Source organism: Narcine bancroftii, chromosome 13 (genome assembly GCF_036971445.1).
Source record: "Narcine bancroftii isolate sNarBan1 chromosome 13, sNarBan1.hap1, whole genome shotgun sequence".
NCBI lineage: Eukaryota > Metazoa > Chordata > Chondrichthyes > Torpediniformes > Narcinidae > Narcine > Narcine bancroftii.
The window spans coordinates 81,813,329-81,831,884 of NC_091481.1; the positions used below are offsets into that span (position 1 = coordinate 81,813,329).

The following is an 18,556-nucleotide window of genomic DNA, read 5'->3' on the forward strand; positions in this document are numbered from 1 at the left end:
CCATTCAATGAGATCATGGCTGATCTGAAGATAGGTAGGTGGAGATGAGCTGGCCTTTCCCCCCAGAGCCCTTAATTCCCCCATTATGTAAAAATCTATCCAAGCTTGTCTTAAAATATATTTACTGAGGTAGCTTCCACTGCTTCAATGGGCAGCAAACTCTGCAGATTCACTACTCTCTGGGAGAAAAGCAGTTCCTCCTCCTCTCCATCTTAAATCTACTAACCTGAATTTTGAGGCTGTGTCCCTCCCCCCCCCCCCCCTGTTCTGGTCCCCCTCTCCCCCTTGAATTTTTTGTACTTGAAGTAAAGGCCAGGACCTTGTTCTGTGATGGTGGGTGAACATTTGTTGAAGCTGGGGTCGAGTGCACTACACAAAAGTGTGAGAGAAACTCTGCAGCTCCTGGTTGGGGAGGGCCAGAGTTAGGATGGGAACTGGTGATGAAGTCGGCAGGAACAAACAAGATGTGATAAACAGGTTACACCTGAATTTGGAACATTGTTTCCTCCCATCTATTTTGTTTCTTATTTTCACATTTACTTCTCCCAAGATACTTTAATTTAAATAGATTAGAACTAGCTAAACTTGCCACTTACCAGGACAAAAACATCACTGCACTCAAAGGTCATAAGTTTCAGGAAAACTGGGTGGCATGGTCCAGCAAGGTGGTTGCCACAACACTGTTACAGCAACAACGACCTGAGTTAAAAATCGGGTCTGTCTCCTCATGTTCATCAGTGAACACAATTTGAAAAAGGGCCATTCAAATGGAGCAATTTTATTTCTTGGTCTTTGCAAATAATTGCATTGAAAGTATGTGAGCTTTCATAAATAATTTGGGACCTCACAAAATTAATGCAAGTTGTGCCCAATATGAGCCCATGCCACCCAATTGTCCTCCTACTCCCAATACTGTTTGAAGGGTGGGAGAAATTGGAACACCCGGAGGAAATCCACGCAGCCATGGGAGAAAGTACAAACTCCTTACAGACAATGTTGATTCGAACCCCTGGCCGCTGGCACTCTATCAAACAATGCGCTAACCGCTCCATTAAGCTTGTGGCTTTGAGTACACGTTAAAGTTTTTGTAATGGGAAGTGTCAAGTTTAATAGCTACACACGTTGTCCCGATAGGAACCAAGGGATCCTTTTAGTCAGCTTTAGCTTAATATTTAAAAATGCTTCTGCCTGGGTGGGGGGGGGGAGGGGTTTCCAATTGATATGTTTCCGAGATCTGGATTGTCTATGGCAAGATGAGGGAAAAATTCAACCCATACTATCTCTGCAAAATCCATCAAATTTATTGAAAGGACAATTGAGCCATTATTAGTTTCCTCTCCCAGGTCAACTCGTCCATTATTGAGGTGCAGTCTGCTCCACGAGCCATATCATGTTGCCTGCAAGCTTATTTCCTGTCTCCTTTGTTTTTGAATATTTTATTTGAAGTTTTATGAAAATACAGAATAATTTCCTGTCCCTTTTTTTAAAAAAAAAGCACTCCAAGCTCCATTGTGGAAAGACAGGAAAAGATTCAAGGATGTGCTCAAACCTCCGTGGACAAATCCAAAATCCCCACTGACGTTATGGCCTGTTATTCCCTCTGTGGAGGGAGCATTAAGAAGGAATCCATTCCTTGTGGATAAACAGGCCTATAATGCAGCAAAAGGAGCAATTTGCTTCACAAGTTACCCATTAGCACTCCCATCCCATCATCGATCTCCTGTCCCACTGGTACAAGGGCTTGTGGATTCTGCACTGGCCCCTTCTAAATTTGCAAACCTCAAGCAGCAGGCATCCTCAATCAAGAGACTGCCTCAGTGGTGGAAAGTGGACTAGTTTTAATTTGCAAGTTTAAAATGAACATTTCAGTATTGTGCCAACTACTGCCTTTGACTGTTCTTTATGGAACATCTGAGAACAGTTGATTTAAAAAAAAAAAGATTTTGACCAGTGGTTCTTGACCTTTTTCTCTCCACTCACAGTATTCCCTTGGCCATAAGTGCTCTGTGATTTAGTTAGGGTTTTCTTAAGGTGGGATGTGGGTGGAAAGAAAAGGTTTGAAAACCACTGTTTTAATTGTACCTCATGGACTCGTCATGTGCAGGGTTTCAGAACTCTAAAGGAAATGGGCCAATGACAATTTTTCCTCAAGCAAAATATTTCAGTAACAATTGGGTCTAGAACAGTGATCCTCAACCTTCCCTTCCCACCCACATCCCACCTTAAGCAATCCCTCGCTAATCACAGAGCACCAATGGCCTAGGGAATACTTAAAGTGGGATGTGAGTGGAAAAAATAAGGTTGAGAACCACTGGTTTAGACAAGCTGCATGGTAACAGGCCCTTCTGGTCCACGAGCTTGTGCCACCCAAAGACACCAATGAACCTACAACCATTGTACGTTTTTGAAGGGAGGGAGGAAACTGGAGCACTCGGAGGAAACTCCCGCAGACACGGGGATAATGTACAAACTCCTTACAGACAGTGCCAAATTCAAACCAGGGTCGCTGGCGCTATAATTGCATTGCGCTAACTGCGCTGTCCTTTGTCGAGACAAAATATTCCCCCCCACCCCAACCATTTGTTTAATAATTGATTTGCCGTGACATCCAGCACTTCAAGAAACGAAACATAGATCACTGAACCAATAACCAAATGAGGTCTTTTGGATTCGGGGACAGCCTGATTACGAGGGGTTATCAGAGAGCCAGTTTTGCCGAGAATTGAACTCATCCTCATAGGAAGAGGGAGGAATTGGGCAGAGTGGACTGGGAGCACAGGCTCATTGATGAAACAGTTGAGGAACAGTGGAAGATTTTCAAAGAAATATTTTGTCATGCTCAACAAAAATATATTCCGGTCAGGAAAAGGGGCAGCAAGGGAGGGAAAAATCCTCCGTGGTTAAGAAAGGAAATAAAGGAGAGAATAAAATTGAAGGCGCAGGTGTACAAAGCTGCAAAGAGCAGTGGGAAACTGGAAGATTGGGAAAACTTTAAGAGACCACAAGGGGTTACAAAGCGGGTAATAAGAAACGGGAAAAAGGATTATGAACAAAAACTTGGGGATGTGAATTAACGGTTCTACTGACGATAAATTATATTTCAAAAACTTCTTGTGCAGGTTCTAGTTTATATTTTTATTTCACATTCAACTCATTATGCTCCTTTCAACAAAAGAAAGGACAGTATCAGGTAAGTGTATTCAATTTTTGAAATGTTAAAATTACCTGCTTAGATTTTGTATTTCTGACAATGTTCTCAATAACGTAACAAAATCAAGTGCTGACTAAACTGAGCATCATTATAAATTGAGAGGTGCCTAAGTTTGTGTTTTTGGGTTAACTGAAAATGTCTCATGTTCTTTGTCATTCGCATCTCTGAAATCATGAATCTAAAAGGACATTTATCATTTTTCAATTTCATAACCTGTTTTCTCCAATATTATGAAAGTTTTTTTAACTTGTGACGTAATTGTGCCAGCATGGAGAATTTAATTGGATATGAATGAGTTTCTTTCATTGGAAGATTATGCAGACTCTTTAAAAAAAAAATTAGTAAATGGGGAGAATTAACTTTTTTTTCTCTTCTTTTGAAGGTCTAGGCACAGAGGGACTTTACCGTGTTAGTGGGAACAAGTCGGAGATGGAAAGTCTCCAGAGGCAGTTTGATCAAGGTAAACTTGAGATCAAGGTGTTTTAAATGGCTTTTGACTGGCATTCGTCAAAAATGTATTATTGGCCGGCTGCCTGGGTCGGGAGTAGTGCATGTTGAAGTGGATTTGCATAGTTTGCTTTTCATCCCAAGAAATTTAATCCAAGTGACCTCTCAATGGTATGAATGTTTAATACAGGTGTGGCCCTTTTTTTTGGGGCACTGAGAAGTTCTTCTGAGTTTGGCATCAAAGTGACAGAGTAATGGTGTTTTGTTCCACGTGTAATTAGTTCAGTACCTGTCCCAAGGATACTGAAACAGGATGCCAACACACTAAACAAAAATACAAAAACTGGAAGCTAGCTACCTGAAATACTCAAATCCTCAATTGCTCGGTCAGAATCTGTGGAAGGAATAGCTATTAACTTTTCAGGTTCATCAAAACCTCTTTAAAAGAGGGCCCTGAGACTTCCCTGTTTATATAGAGAGATAAGTGAGGCATGTAATAATGATATGGCAGTAGTCATGGGGGACTTTAACTTCCACATAGATTGGGAAAATCAAGTTGGTCGTGGGAGACTGGAAGAGGACTTCATAGAATGCATCCGCGATAGCTTTCTTGAGCAGCATGTTAAGGAACCCACAAGAGAAAATGCTCTCCTGGATCTCGTGTTGTGCAATGAGATAGGTAGAGTAAATGATGTAATAGAGAGCATCTGGGAAATAGTGATCATAGTTGGATTGAATTTCTCATTCAGATGGAAGGGAAATAGTTAGATCTAAAACTAATATATTATCCTTAAACAGGGGTAACTACCATAGGAAGAGGGAGGAATTGGGCAGAGTGGGCTGGGAGCACAGGCTAATTGATGAAACAGTTGAGGAACAGTGGAAGATTTTCAAAGAAATATTTGGTAATGCTCAAAACAATATATTCCGATCAGGAAAAAGGGCAGCAAGGGAGGGAAAAATCAACCGTGGTTAACAAAGGAAATAAAGGAGATTATAAAATTGAAGGCGCAGGTGTACAAAGCTGCAAAGAGCAGTGGGAAACTGGAAGATTGGGAAAACTTTAAGAGACAACAAGGGGTTACAAAGCGGGTAATAAGAAATGGGAAAAAGGATTATGAAAGTAAATTGGCACAAAATACAAAAACAGAAAGCAAAAAATGTTATAAATATATAAAATGGAAGATGGTGGCCAGAGTTAACATAGGACCCTTGGAGGATGAGAAAGGAAAACTGGTAGCAAAAAATGAGGAAATGGCCGAGGCATTAAACAAATATTTTGTATCAGTCTTCACGGTGGAAGACACGTCCAGCATGCCCAAGTGCGGAGTTAAGGATGCGAATGTTGGGGAGGGCCTTGATAAAATAGTTGTTACAAAGGAAGTAGTGATGGAGAAACTAATGGGTCTAAAGCCAGACAAATCACCTGGTCCTGATGATATGCATCCAAGGGTTCTGAAGGAAATGGCAGAACTTATAGTTGATGCATTGGTGGTCATAGACCAAAATTCCTTGGATTCTGGGGAGGTCCCGGCAGACTGGAAGACAGCAAATGTCACGCCACTTTTTAAGAAGGGATGTAGGCAGAAGATTGGACATTATTGGCCAATTAGCTTGACGTCCGTAGTTAGAAAAATGCTTGAAGCCATCATTAAAGATGAAATAGTGAAACTTTTGGAACGTAAGGGTTCAATCAGGCAGATGCAGCATGGTTTTAGAAAGGGAAGATCTTGTATGACAAACTTGTTAGGATTCTTTGAGGATATAATGGGTGCGGTGGATAGAGGGGAACAGGTTGATGTTGTCTATTTGGATTTCCAGAAAGCGTTTGATAAGGTGCCGCACAAGAGACTTACCAGTAAGTTACAGGAAAGTGGAGTCCGGGGAAGTATATTGGCCTGGATTGAAAATTGGTTGTCTGACTGGAGGCAGAGAGTCGGGATAAATGGGAGTTTTTCAGGTTGGCAGAGAGTGGTAAGTGGGGTACCGCAGGGGGTCAGTGTTAGGCCCACAACTGTTCATCATTTACGTTGATGACTTGGAGGAGGGGACAAAATGTGGTGGAGCCAAGTTTGCGGATGACACCAAATTGAGTGGAAGAGCAAGTTGTAATGAGGATGTGGAGAGTCTACAGAGGGATAGAGTTAAGCTGGATGAGTGGGCAAAGGTCTGGCAGATGGAGAACAATGTTAGTAAGTGTGAGGTTATCCACTTTGGCAAGAAAAATAAAAGAGCTGAATATTATTTAAAGGGTGAGAAACTACAGCATGCGGTTGTGCAGAGGGACTTGGGAGGGCTTGTGCATGAATCGCAAAAAGTTAGGTTGCAGGTGCAGCAGGTTATTAAGAAGGCAAATGGAATGTTGGCCTTCATCGCTAGAGGAATTGAATTCAGGAGTAGGGAGGTCATGTTGCAACTGTACAAGGTACTGGTGAGACCGCACCTGGAGTACTGTGTCCAGTTCTGGTCTCGAGTTCAGAAGAATGAGAGGAGATCTTATAGAAACATATAGGATTATGAAGGGTATGGATAGGATAGATGCAGGAAGGTTATTTGAGCTGGCCGGGGAAACTAAAACGAGAGACACAGTCTCAAGATTCAGGGGAGTAGATTTAGGACAGAGATGAGGAAAAATAGTTTTTCCCAGAGAGTAGTGAATGTTTGGAATTCTCTAACCAGGGAAGTGGTTGAGGCTGCCTCATTAAACATATTTAAAATTCGGTTAGATAAATTTCTACATGATAGAGGAATTAGGGGATATGGGGAGAAGGCAGGTAGGTGGAGTTAGGTCATAAATGAGATCAGCCATGATCGTATTGAATGGCGGAGCAGGCTCGATGGGCCATTTTTGGCCGACTCCTGTTCCTACTTCCTATGTTCCTATGAAGATTAATCCTGAACTGCCTTTTTTAAACAAAAGCAAATCCTCTTTTTTTTTAAAAGATAAAAAGTTATTCTTCATAAATCTGATTTTTTTCTCTCCCAAGTAACTGCTTTACTTTTCTCTTTTTGGCATATGGATGCTTGGATGTTGTCAACCTTCCAATCTCTCACTAGTGCCTGGAAATTCATTTGCAAAACACATGTTTCTGTTAGCAAATTGCATGACATTGTAGTGCAGCCAGAAGCTCCAACATTCCAGGTTCTTCCCAATATCTGTCCTGGTTTCAGTTAATTCACCAAAAATCAGGGTTCCAACCAAAGATCCCTCTTCTTTGATCTTCACCAAGCAATGCACAAATGAGAAGCCATTCTAAAAGCCCAATTTCATTTTATTTATTTTTTTTTAAAGTGAGAATGTTATAATTTGCAATATTTTTGAGGAATTAAAGATTTTTTAAATATTAGCCTGATACATTCATAATATATCGCTACTTAGGTGCCTTGCTGCTTGGTGTGGGTGATCCTGTCTCTCCATCTGTCACGATCTCTGACCCTCTGAATTGTAGTTATTGCCTCCCCCCTTCTCCTTCGTTGAAGGATCCATCTTTGAGCTGAGACCTTAGTCGATGTTGAGTTCCTGTTGCCTTCTTCAGTGGTAATGTCCGTACTGGACGGGTCACCCTGACCATTGATCAGCAAATTCATCTGCCCAGCGTTTTTAGTTTACACCCATCAATTCCAATTTGTAGAATCTGATTGAAACTATCCACCATCTTCAATCCGTGGCTTCACGTGACCCTGATTGGGAGGCTAAACAGGTACTACACCTTGACCAAGGGTGACAGACGGAAGGAGTGCCTTACACCTCCTTTTGCTGAGCAAATGCACACCGAAACCAAGCATTAATATATATTTTTATTTAAAAGATAAAGCATGGTTACAGGCCCTTCTGGCTGCTGCCCAAATACACCAATTAACCTACCAACCCGGTATGTTTTTGGAGGGCGAGAAGAAACTGGAGTACCCACAGTGGAGACACGGAGAATGTACAAACTCTATGCAGTGGTGGATTCGAACCCAAATCACTGGTGCTACCAACTACGCTAACTGTATTAAGATACAGTAAAACTCCATTAATCTAAAATCAGTAATTGGTGGTTTTGCATCTTGCTCATTAGCCCAGAATCCAAGCCATCGGTGCAACTGGAGCTGGTGGTCTGCATTTGGAATTAGGAACACTGGAATATGTGCAAGGTTTTTGGCCAGAGCTAGGATTGGGAACGTGGGTGAATTAACAGCTGTGGTCTAGTTCAGGAGTGCTGTATGCTTCAGTTTTTGATGGCTTTAAACTTGCCGTGCTCATTTTCTCTCCCCCTTTTAAACTTGTGGGTTTATTGAAAGAAAATGGTCATACCGTGGTGTTTTTAAAAACTGAAGTTGCTGTAATGGCATTGCCACCTCTGGTGTGGACACGTGGAGAGTGAGGAGTGAAGTCTTAGCGCTCCCTCGCCAGCTCCATCCGCCCGGCTTTAAATGGCCCATTAAAGGAGCTGACGGTGGTTTATTTTAAAATCACGCAACCGCGGAGTCTAGCCCGAGGTGGCGGAAACTGTGACGGCAGCAGCCATGAGGGGTTGCAGACTCCAGGGAAACAAAGGACTGGTGCAGGGTATCAGAAAATGGGGAGACTGACCCTGTTTGAGGAGATGACCCATGGAAGGGTGACCTTGGAGGCCGAAGAAAACCGATGCGAGCTGCTGGTGATTCAAGGCGAGGTACCCACGTGGAATGCGGCAACTGCTGTCAATGGACTTGCATCAGGCTGCGAACAGTTGAAGACTGGCCGAAGGGATGCCAGGTATCGGAACTGGGACGCGAGAAGACGCTGGAGGCTTCCATCTTTAAGGTGTGCATCTGGAGCTCGGGTTGCTGACGGTTTGGACTGAGGCCGTGGGGCTGCGGCACTGCTGGAGACAAATCCACGGACACTCGGTGACAGGGGGTCGAGGGGTTCTCTTTGCTTCTTTTTCTCTGACTGAAAGAGATGCTGGGCCATTTTGGCTGTTAGTGAATGTTTGTCTGCCTTTGTAGACCAAAGCAAATTTTGTGTAATATCGTGTTTTCTGTTTTATTGCTTGGCAATAAAAAATATTAAATCTTGAATATTAAAAAGTGAAATGAGTGTATTGGTGTTTCTTCTTTCTTTTCTTTGGCTTAGCTTTGCGGACGAAGATTTATGGAGGGGTAATGGCCACGTCAGCTGCAGGCTTGTTGGTGGCTGACAAGTCCGATGCGGGACAGGCAGACACGGTTGCAGGGGAAAATTGGTGGGTTGGGGTTGGGTGTTGGGTTTTTCCTCCTTTGTCTTTTGTCAGTGAGGTGGGCTCTGCGGTCTTCTTCAAAGGAGGTTGCTGAACTGTGAGGCGTCAAGATGCACAGTTGGAGGCGAGATCAGCCCACTGGCGGTGGTCAATGTGGCAGGCACCAAGAGATTTCTTTAGGCAGTCCTTGTACCTTAACCAAAGTCCTGAGGGTGCTGGATTGTGGATAATGCCTTCACTCTGATTGACATTTTTTTTTGTAGATCACAACATTGTTCTGCAGGAAAAGGATTTTGCAGTGAACACTATAGCTGGAGCAATGAAAAGCTTCTTCTCAGAGCTTCCGGAGCCACTGGTTCCATATAACGCCCAGGTCGAGCTGGTGGATGTTAGTAGTAAGTACTGAGCCAGTTAAATTCTGTGGTTGAAAGCAAATGTCCATGGAGTAATCAAGAGTTTTATGCTAAACGCAGTCTGCTGGAGGAACTCCGAGCGTCGACTAGAGTCAGTGAGAGAAAAAGATATTGTTACCATTTTGGCCCAGAACTTTTCCTCCCACTGTTGCTGCCTGAGTTCCTGCAGATTGTTTTAATCCCAATTCTAACATCTACGCTCTCGAGGCTTGTTTCTTTTTGAGTGGCATTCACCAAGCAAACATGGCCCATCTGGCCTTCTGTTTCTGTGTACAAATTGGCTGATGTAGTTCCCATGTTGATGGCACCGGCATAACATTTAAAAGCTAGATAAATGCTTTATTTCTGTGTAATGTCACAAATGGCAAACAACTCGAACTGCAATCTTAACCTCTTTTTTTTAAACGGGCAGATAACTGTTGTGTGGACGACGCAGCGAATTACCCTTCCCTCCACTTCCCATGAAGATTGGGCCATAAAATTATTTTCTCCTGAGAACCTTGAGTTAGCATCTCATCTTTGGACACCAGATGAATGAATTTCTTGTTTAGGTTATTTTTAAATACTTGCTTCCATTCTCATAAAGATGAAATAGAAACCAGTTGCAGCTAAGAGAATAGCTATTTCATCCCCCATGCTTCTTAATTCCAACTAAAATATGTGATGAGCAGTTTTGGACTGTTTTCCCCCTCCTTCTCCTCCTCCCTCTGTTCTTTTCTTGTGACCCACCCTACATTTGTTGATTTATGGTGGAATGCAGTTTCTTGTGTATTGACACACTCAACGCTCGCCTGAAATAAAGCAAATGCTCAATGCATTTCCCAGCAGCATCTGAGGAGAGAGAAGCAGGTGGATGTTTCATCAGAACTGGACAATTGTATGACCAACAGGCTAGCCGGTTATCGGAATTAATTCATTGTTGAATAATGAGGTCTGTAATTGTGTAGATGGTTTCTCCGATACAGGGAAGACAATTCATTGAAGTTTTAATTTAATTTGGACACGCAGCATGATTTCAGGCCCATGAGCCTGTGCTTCCCATTTATACACAATTGACCTTCAACCCCTGGTAGGTTTTGGAGCAGTGGGAGGACACTGGAGCGCATGGGGGAAAAACCCACGCAGACACGGGGAGAACATGCAAACTCCTTACAGGCACCGCGGGGTTCGAACCCCACTCCCGATCGCTGGCGTTGTAACAATGTTGTGCTGAGCCCTTTAGTGGTTTAAATCTCAGGACACTTAATGGGTGAAATTTTTGGGGGTCGCAAGACTCAGAGGTTAATGATGGGATTTGTCTAGTACACCAAATTTAAAATAATTGTTGCTTTTCAAATATTTATTCTTGAGAGGTCACTTTATGCAATGCAATCCATGTGATATCACACAGTTGCTGCTGGTATCTAGGAGTGCAGCACCATATTGATACTTCACCATGCTCTCGTGCCCAAGCCACACTTTCATGGTTGTTGAGAGATATGCTTGAGGGGGGAAAAAAACAGCATAATTCCAGCATTTCATTCATTCCCCAGGTGAGCTGCTGCCCATCCCTGAGGTGTGAGCCATCCTCTTAAACTGGTGAAGTGTATCTGGTGAAGCTGCAGTCATGGCAGGGGAGGCGTACACTTTTAGACCCAGTAACAACAAAAATGTGGTACCATTGAGTTTGGAAGGCTGTGAGCACAATCTGCAGGTGGAACTTCCCCTGTGCCCACTGCCCACTCTCCTCTATAGTGGTAGCAGTTGCAGGAGTTGTCCTCTTCATCCATTCTCAACCGTTTTTTTTTGGCTTTGGCCCCCTTAGGACTCTGCTCAAAGTTTTGGGGCCCCCTTTCCCTGTGAAGCGGTCAAGTTTTGCTTTCTTTCGTTCTTCTCTCCCACTGACTACATATAAAAATGTTGCGTGAGGGGAGAATAAAACCAGGCTTTCACTTAAATGTACTGTGCCCCACCAAGACTGGCTGATGTAGGTGAGTGTAATCAATCTGGACCAGCGGTCCATTGATTACATGGGAGTCCTCGTGCAGGATGGCCTAAAGGTTATCATCCAAGTTGAGTCAGGGGTGAAGAAGGCAAATGCAATGTTGGCATTCATTTCTAGAGATATACCATGTAAGAGCAGGGATGTCATATTGAGGGTCTAAGGCACTGGTGAGACCTCACTTGGAGTACTGTGTTGTTTTGGGCACCTTATTGGAGAAAAGACATGCTGGGATCGGAGAGAGTTCAGAGAAGATGATACCAGGAATGAAAGGGTTAACATGTGAGGAATGTTTGTCAGCTCTTAGACTGTACAGAAGGATGAACGTAGAGGCATTTCAAGGGTTGAAAGGCGTGGACAAAGTTGCAGGGTGGCAAGGTTGTTTCCCGTGGTAGGAGAGACACACAACTTCAGGATAAAAGGGCTTCAATTTAAAACAGAAATGGAGAAAATTTATTTAGCCAGAGGGACACGAGTCTGAGGAACATCTGTGGAAGTGGGGTGGGGGGGGGGGGGGGTCGTTTGTGTATTTAAGGCAGAGATTGACAGGTATTTGATTGGTTACAGGGAGGAGGAAACTGGGGAGGGGGAGGATGGATCAGCTCATGATAGATTGGCAGAGTAGAGTTGATGGGCCAACTTCATCTCCTACATCTTGTGATATTCTTTGATTTAAAGCTGCATCAGGTGGTTTTCCTTGATGGAAGACTCCCAGGGATGGGAAATAAATTGCTCTCGCAGGATTAGGTTCCTCATTGCATTGTGAATAGCGATGAATCCCGATCCCACCGTTCCACTGTAATCCATGAGCAAGTCGGAATGCTGAGCCCTCATTGAACTGCTTGTTTTCCTTCCCTCAGAAACACCCGATAAAGAGCTTAGACTGAATGCACTTAAGGATGTGTTAAAGAAGTTTCCGAAAGAGAATTATGAGGTCTTCAAATATGTCATTACCCACTTAAACAAGTAAGTAATTGCTTAGTGCATGCAGTAAGACCATCACCAATTAAGATTGTGATTATCAATGTATTGGTGTTGAAGATACCACAAGCCAATATCTCATTGCTCTGTTGCCTTTTAATGATGTAATTCATTTCAAAGTGAAAAATAAATCTCCAAAGGGCTTTTATCTCTCTAAATTCTCTGCTTTTTTTTTACATGAAATCACTCTTCATAACCCTGCCAATGCAATCGCGCTAATATCACACAGGTAGAAATGAAATTATTGGTATCATTTTAGATGTTGCTTGTTAGCAAAACACATTGTGATGAGTCTCTTGGTATTTTTGCGATTCACACTCTAGATTAAATTCCTGCATTAACCTGTTTCAGAAGTGAGGATTAATGCATGTGGTGTTAGTCATTTAACATGCTTTAAATCCCTACAGGAAGCACCAGGAAAGCCTTGTTGGCACTTGAACTGTGTGTGTCTGAAAGGACGTATTTTCCTTGGGCTTCTTAAACCTTGAGCGCAATACAGCTTCCATAATCCACTGGCCCAGAGGCGACATCTCTGATTAGTCTCCAGCCTGTTGTAGTTTAAATCTTTGCACAACATTGTTCTTTTTTTGATGCAAGTTACTTAACAATCCAAAAAGGTTTTAATGCAATTTAATTTTACATTTTGCCCAAACTATAGTTCTATAAATTGCATAGATTCTAAATCTGAGGATCCTTGATCATCCGGCAATAGAAAAGCTGCTTTGTTTTTCTGTATGTTTATAGTTGTAGAGCAGCCATTCTGGACTTGTTTTCTTTGGCTATAGCTTCTCGAGGACTCTGCTCAAAGCTTATGGGCCCACGAAGCGGTTAAGATTAAATTTAGGTATGCAACACGGTAACAGGCTCTTCTGGCCCACGAGCCCGTGCCGCCCAGTTACACCCAATTGACCTACAATCCCGGTACATTTTGAAGGGCGGGAGGCACCCTGAGGAACCCCATGTGGGTATGAGAAGGATGTTCAAACTCTTTACAGTCACCAGCGGATTCGAACCTGGGTCATTGGCACTGTAACTGCGCGGCATTAACCGTACTGCCCATTTGATTTCTTCCATTCTTTTCTCCCTTTCAGTCCATGGTGCCCGTCCACCCCCCCCCCCTGCTGTGGCCCCCAGGGGGTAGCTTACATAGAGCATGGAAACAGCCCCATGTTTGAAATCTGTACAAATCCATCTGCAATAATCCTAGGCTAATCCTGTTTTATTTTCAGCTGATTCCCCTCAACTTTCTTATGTACAGTGGCCAATTAACACACCAACTCACACTTTTTTTGGGGGGGGGGGGGTGGAGGAAACTGGAGCATTGGGTCAGAATGCCTAAGCTCCACACAGACGTCATCGGAGGTCGCTGGAGCTCTGAGCCAGCTGCAACACGGTGCCGCCCTTTTGCTTGAAAAGGGTCATTCATTGCCTGAGTTAGTCAGCCAATTTCTAGTTATATTGTGTTGGAGGGTACAGCTAGTACATTTAGCGATGTGCATGGGTTGGCATCCTCTTTGCTCTGGACCCAAAAGTTGTTGACTATTTAACTAAAGCAATAATTTTCCTTTCCAGCATTGCATGCATTCAGCCAGCTCATCCTATCCCATCAATCCTGGGTCCACAAATTTTCAATAATAAGCTGGCACAGAAATGAGCTTTTGTGTACATGTTGGTATATTATATTATATTTTATATATATATATATATATATATATATATATATACTTCCAAAGGTCCATGTCCAAAATCTGGCCTCTTGGTGATGCAGACCATACTTGATTTCAGATTTTCAACATGAAAATGTTTTTGGACCTGCCAAAAACTCATCCTGTTTTCTGTAGATGACTTGGAACTAGACCAGCATTCCTCTGTAGAAATGGTGAACTTGGAGAACCCGCAGCCAGCTGAACTGCTGAAGATATTTTTTTATTTTGGGGGCAGTTTGTTTTATTGATTCGACAAGAGACCACTTGTACGCTGCAGATAATGAGTCATCGAGCCAGCCTACACGTGGGATCTCAGCTTTCTCGTTGACTCGCTAGTTGCTATGAACTAACCACCCAGGCAGTGATATCCCCCCCCCCCCCACCCCTTGCCGGTCGCTACTCTCCACTTTGGAATTAATGGCTATCTTATTTTTTATCTTTTCTTTAAATGTAATTTTTCTTTTTATTCTTGTGATAAAATCTCTAAATAAAGTTTAAAAAAAAGGAATGAATGGCTATCGCTTCCGACTCCAATGCAATAATTACTTTCACACGAAAAGTGTAACCTTGTATGACTGAGATAAATCGTTGTGATTTATTGACTATGATGTTATTCAAGTTTCTGATTTATTACAAGACATCACATACAACCCTGAGATTCTTTATTTTCTGTGGGTGTGGCAGAATTACCATTTATTGCTAGTGCAAAAAAAAATGTGCATGTTATCAAATAAAGAAATGTAAACAACTGCGCAATATAGAGAGGGAAAAAAATAAAGTGCACAAGTGAGAGTCCTTAAACGAGTCCTTGATTGAGTTTGTTGTTGAGGGGTCTGATGGTGGAGGGGGACCAACTGTTCCTGAACCTGGTGGTGTGAGTCTTGTGGCCCCGATATCTCTCTCCTGATGGCAGCAGCGAAAACAGAGCCTGTGTGCTCAATTATTGCTACTGCTCAACAGCAGTGTTCTCAATGGGGGTGAGGGCTTTGCCTATCCTGAGCCGTGTCCATGACCTTTTGCAGGGCTTTACGCTCAGGGATCTCGGTGTCCCCATGACGCAGTCAGACAGCACACTTTCCACCACACATCTGTAGAATTTTGCTTAGGTTTCCAATGTCATACCAAACCTCTGCAAACTCCTGAGGAAGTAGAGGCGCTGACGTGCATTCTTCACAATTATCGGGTCCAGGAAAGATCTTTCCAAGATGGTGACTCGCAAGAACTTAAATTTGCTCACCCTCTCCACCTCTGATCCTCCAAAGATCACTGGATCAAACACATCTGGTTTTTCCCTTTCCTGAAGTCAACAATCAGCTGCTTGGTTTTGGTGGCATTGAGTGCGAGATTGTGTTGGTGCACCGTTCAGCCAAGTTTCCAATCTCCCTCCTGTACACTGACTCATCGCCTCTTTTTATACAACCCACTACCGTGGTGTCGTTGGGAAATTTATAGGTAGTGCAGCAGGAAGAGTAGAGCGTCTCTTGTTTCAGGTGTGCTTTATGCAACCTTGAAGAAGGAAATGAACTTGTAGTTTACTCACCAAAATATGAAGCTCTGTTTTAGGTGTTAATTGACATGCTATCTACTACTGGTACATAACTTCTGGTGTGGCTTGTTGCGCTTGAATTTGTTTTGCTTCAGATGAAGAGAGATGGAAGAAGAATCAGGTGTGTGTAGTGGTGTGGATTGGGTTTTGAGATTAGGGGTACTCTGTTTCACTGTTGATGCAAGGAGTAGGAAGGCAGCTTTTGGCAGGGAATGGCTAAATGCTTTGAGGATTTGTCTGCTGTCTTTACACGAGAATATCTTTTCATTTCCAGAGTCAGTCAGAACTCCAAGTTGAATCTGATGAACAGCGAGAACCTCTCTATTTGTTTCTGGCCCACACTTATGAGGCCTGACTTCCAGACGATGGACGCGCTGACGGCCACCAGGACGTATCAGACTATCATCGAGCTCTTCATTCAGCAGTGTCCTTTCTTCTTTTACGAGAAGCCGATCGTGGAACTGATCAATATCACCCCCAGTTCCCCCACGTCGAACACTGCTTTCCAGTGCCCTTCGCCGGTAGCAATGATCCCCTCGCCGCCACAGTCGCCACCCCCGACACCTTAGAGGCCACTCCATCGACATCTGTGAACTCTGCAGCCATCCGTGAAAGATACCAGATACAGTAGCTGGGCTCTTTTGAAGACTGGCTTGGGTTATAGAGCCCCATTCTGTCGTGCAGAGCAATGTAATTCAAAGTTACAAGAGATGTGGCACTAAGGAAATTTGGTTAAGTATCCAAGCACTGGAGTTTTTTTCCGAACCTGTAGACTGTGGGCTCTTGTCAAATAGCACAGGTTCTGCAGCTGAACGGTCTCTCAAAATGCACATTTAAATGGTTAATTATACAAACTCTATCACTTACCTAATTTATACCTTGCTCCCTTCTTAAGCCATTGTAGAATCTTGCTTATTTTTTTATTTTTCAATTCATACTTAGAGAATTGTTTTCGCCGATCATGTGCTGCTATTTTAACCTTTATTATAAAACAAATTTCAGGCGGACTGAGTGAGTTTGGAGCAGATGGGTTCGACGTCTTAACGGTCACATCGCACCAGTGGAGGGTGTGAGTGCCAGGAGTTCCCCCGGGAGTGGGGGTGGGAACTGAGCAAGCCCAGCATGTAAATGTGCATCTGCAGAGATGATACATTGGGCAGCCATTCGAACCTTGGGCCATTTGTTTTTAAGGAAAACACACCTAATGGAATTTGTACTGCTCAGAACTGTGTGTCCTAAGGTTCTGCAGAGCTTAGTAAAGAGGGTTGTCTGCATGAAGCAGCTGCATGAAGTGCGGTGTGCAAAATGAAATTTAATGCTGGTTTTCCCCAATACGAATGCTGCTTCTACAGCTAGCATTTATTGGATTTCTGAGTCTCCTTTTGCTTCATTCTCACTGGCTTGATTTGTTCTGGTTAGCTAATTCCCAATCTGGTTCCCTTAAATCCAATTGAGCCACACTGGATTAATTTACAATGGATCATTCTTTGGATGTGAGAAAGGGGAGGGATTTCATTACCACACTTGCATGCTCTCCTTGCACTTGCTGGGTCCATAGAGAGCGGCAGACTGGAGCCCCTCATGCATCCTGCCAACCAAATGCCTCTGTCAAAATCCACGCCCTTTAGAGAACTGAAATCTTGGGTGAACATTGCTGCTTTCCCCATTGGCAGAAACGGTTGTAAACTTCTCTTCCCCACTTCCACCAGCGCCTGTGAAGTTGTACAGAAAAATAAAACCAGGTCTTGACTAGTGCTGTGTAACTGCTGAGGCAGCAGTTGAGGTAGTTTTGGATATGGCTTCTATTCAGATAGCTTGATCTTAAGGTAATTAAAATGCTTGTGTGGCATGTGCGATCTAGTGAGGGTTTGTAGCCATTACAGGGTGGGGCATTTGCATTGTATCCCCAGAAAGACCCTAAATTCTTCAGGGAGAGTCGGGTTACAGTCACTCAATCTGAAAAATCTTTGATTCCGCTGTCCCGTCCTGTACTTGAATGCCCTCCTTGAGCTCACGCTTGACAAATGACCAAGTTGATGTGATATTGGGGTCCGGGGTGGGGGGGGCGGGGGGGTCAGTCACTGTCCAGAGATTCATACCTCAGCACCAGTCAGTGCCTCAGAGTGTGGAGGAAGGTGTTGGCAAGGGGAAGAGAGTCGGTCAATTATATTTCCAGTTTTATGTCCAAAAAGCATTCAGTCCTGAATGCCTAGTTTGAAGACCGCATAAACAGGAATCCTTTTAAAGACACTAAAATGTAAATTCTACTGAATGGGGTGGGGTGGGGGGGGGGGGGGGGGGGGGATCCTTCACTACACAACATCACGTGGACAAGAATTCATCATTCAGTGAGTTTATGATCAGTAGCAGTGAAGTCTGCTGTTGATCATTAACAACACAACTTTTTAGCGATTTGTTCTTGGAGCTATCAGGACCAATCGAGAGTTGCAGCGAATCATGTGCTTTAGGGTCAGGGGCCAAATCTTATCGTGTTACCTGGCTGATGTTGTTCTCAGCATCTTTGGGCTGTGCCAGTGAGTATATTTTTAACACTTAGTCTAAGTATCAACTCTGCCAATTTGGGTATGGTACGTACAATCACAGTCACCTGCTAACTATACAACACTAAGACGTGTACAGTGTTTGTGTGTTTCCTTTTGTAACAGATCAATGTTGTGTGTATTGACTGGGCAAAATGTGAAGTGGATTACCCAATGATCACTTGTTTCTGTGTCAGATGATCTATCACTCAGTTTTGATTTTTTTTCTTTGCAAATGTATATCTCATTGTTTGAGAATAGGTTGTTCAGATTCTGTGTCAAAAAGTTTTGCAATGTGTTGGCACAGTCCTCGTTTTCCCAGGTTTAATTATTAGGGCTGGAGGATGCTGGGGAGGTTGATATGTATCGTTACTTGCTGATTAAATAATCCCAAATTTTCCAAGCTAATGTTCGAGGAGAGAAAAAAAAATTAAATTGTGCTCCGATACACTCTGCAATCAATGTGTTTTAGAATTATGGGGAGTAGATTTTTTTTTTTGTTGCCTTGTACAGCTTTTGAATTTTAC

The 18,556-nt window shown here is 43.2% G+C and overlaps 1 protein-coding gene across 3 annotated transcripts in view; it reads left to right on the top strand.

Moving 5' to 3' along the window:
• The window catches only part of arhgap35a (Rho GTPase activating protein 35a), a 112,853-nt gene extending 95,087 nt beyond the window's left edge, over nucleotides 1-17,766 (top strand). For 2 of the 3 annotated variants that reach the window (XM_069909291.1, XM_069909292.1), the window contains exons 4-7: nucleotides 3,594-3,671; nucleotides 9,126-9,257; nucleotides 12,117-12,222; nucleotides 15,764-17,766. In XM_069909291.1, the coding sequence (XP_069765392.1) occupies nucleotides 3,594-3,671; nucleotides 9,126-9,257; nucleotides 12,117-12,222; nucleotides 15,764-16,058 (611 nt within the window). In that variant the 3' untranslated portion in view covers nucleotides 16,059-17,766. Of the gene's footprint in view, nucleotides 1-3,593; nucleotides 3,672-9,125; nucleotides 9,258-12,116; nucleotides 12,223-14,078; nucleotides 14,348-15,763 lie in introns of those variants that run through there. The other variant, XM_069909293.1, reaches the window with a different exon arrangement.
• The last annotated feature ends 790 nt before the right edge of the window (nucleotides 17,767-18,556 follow it).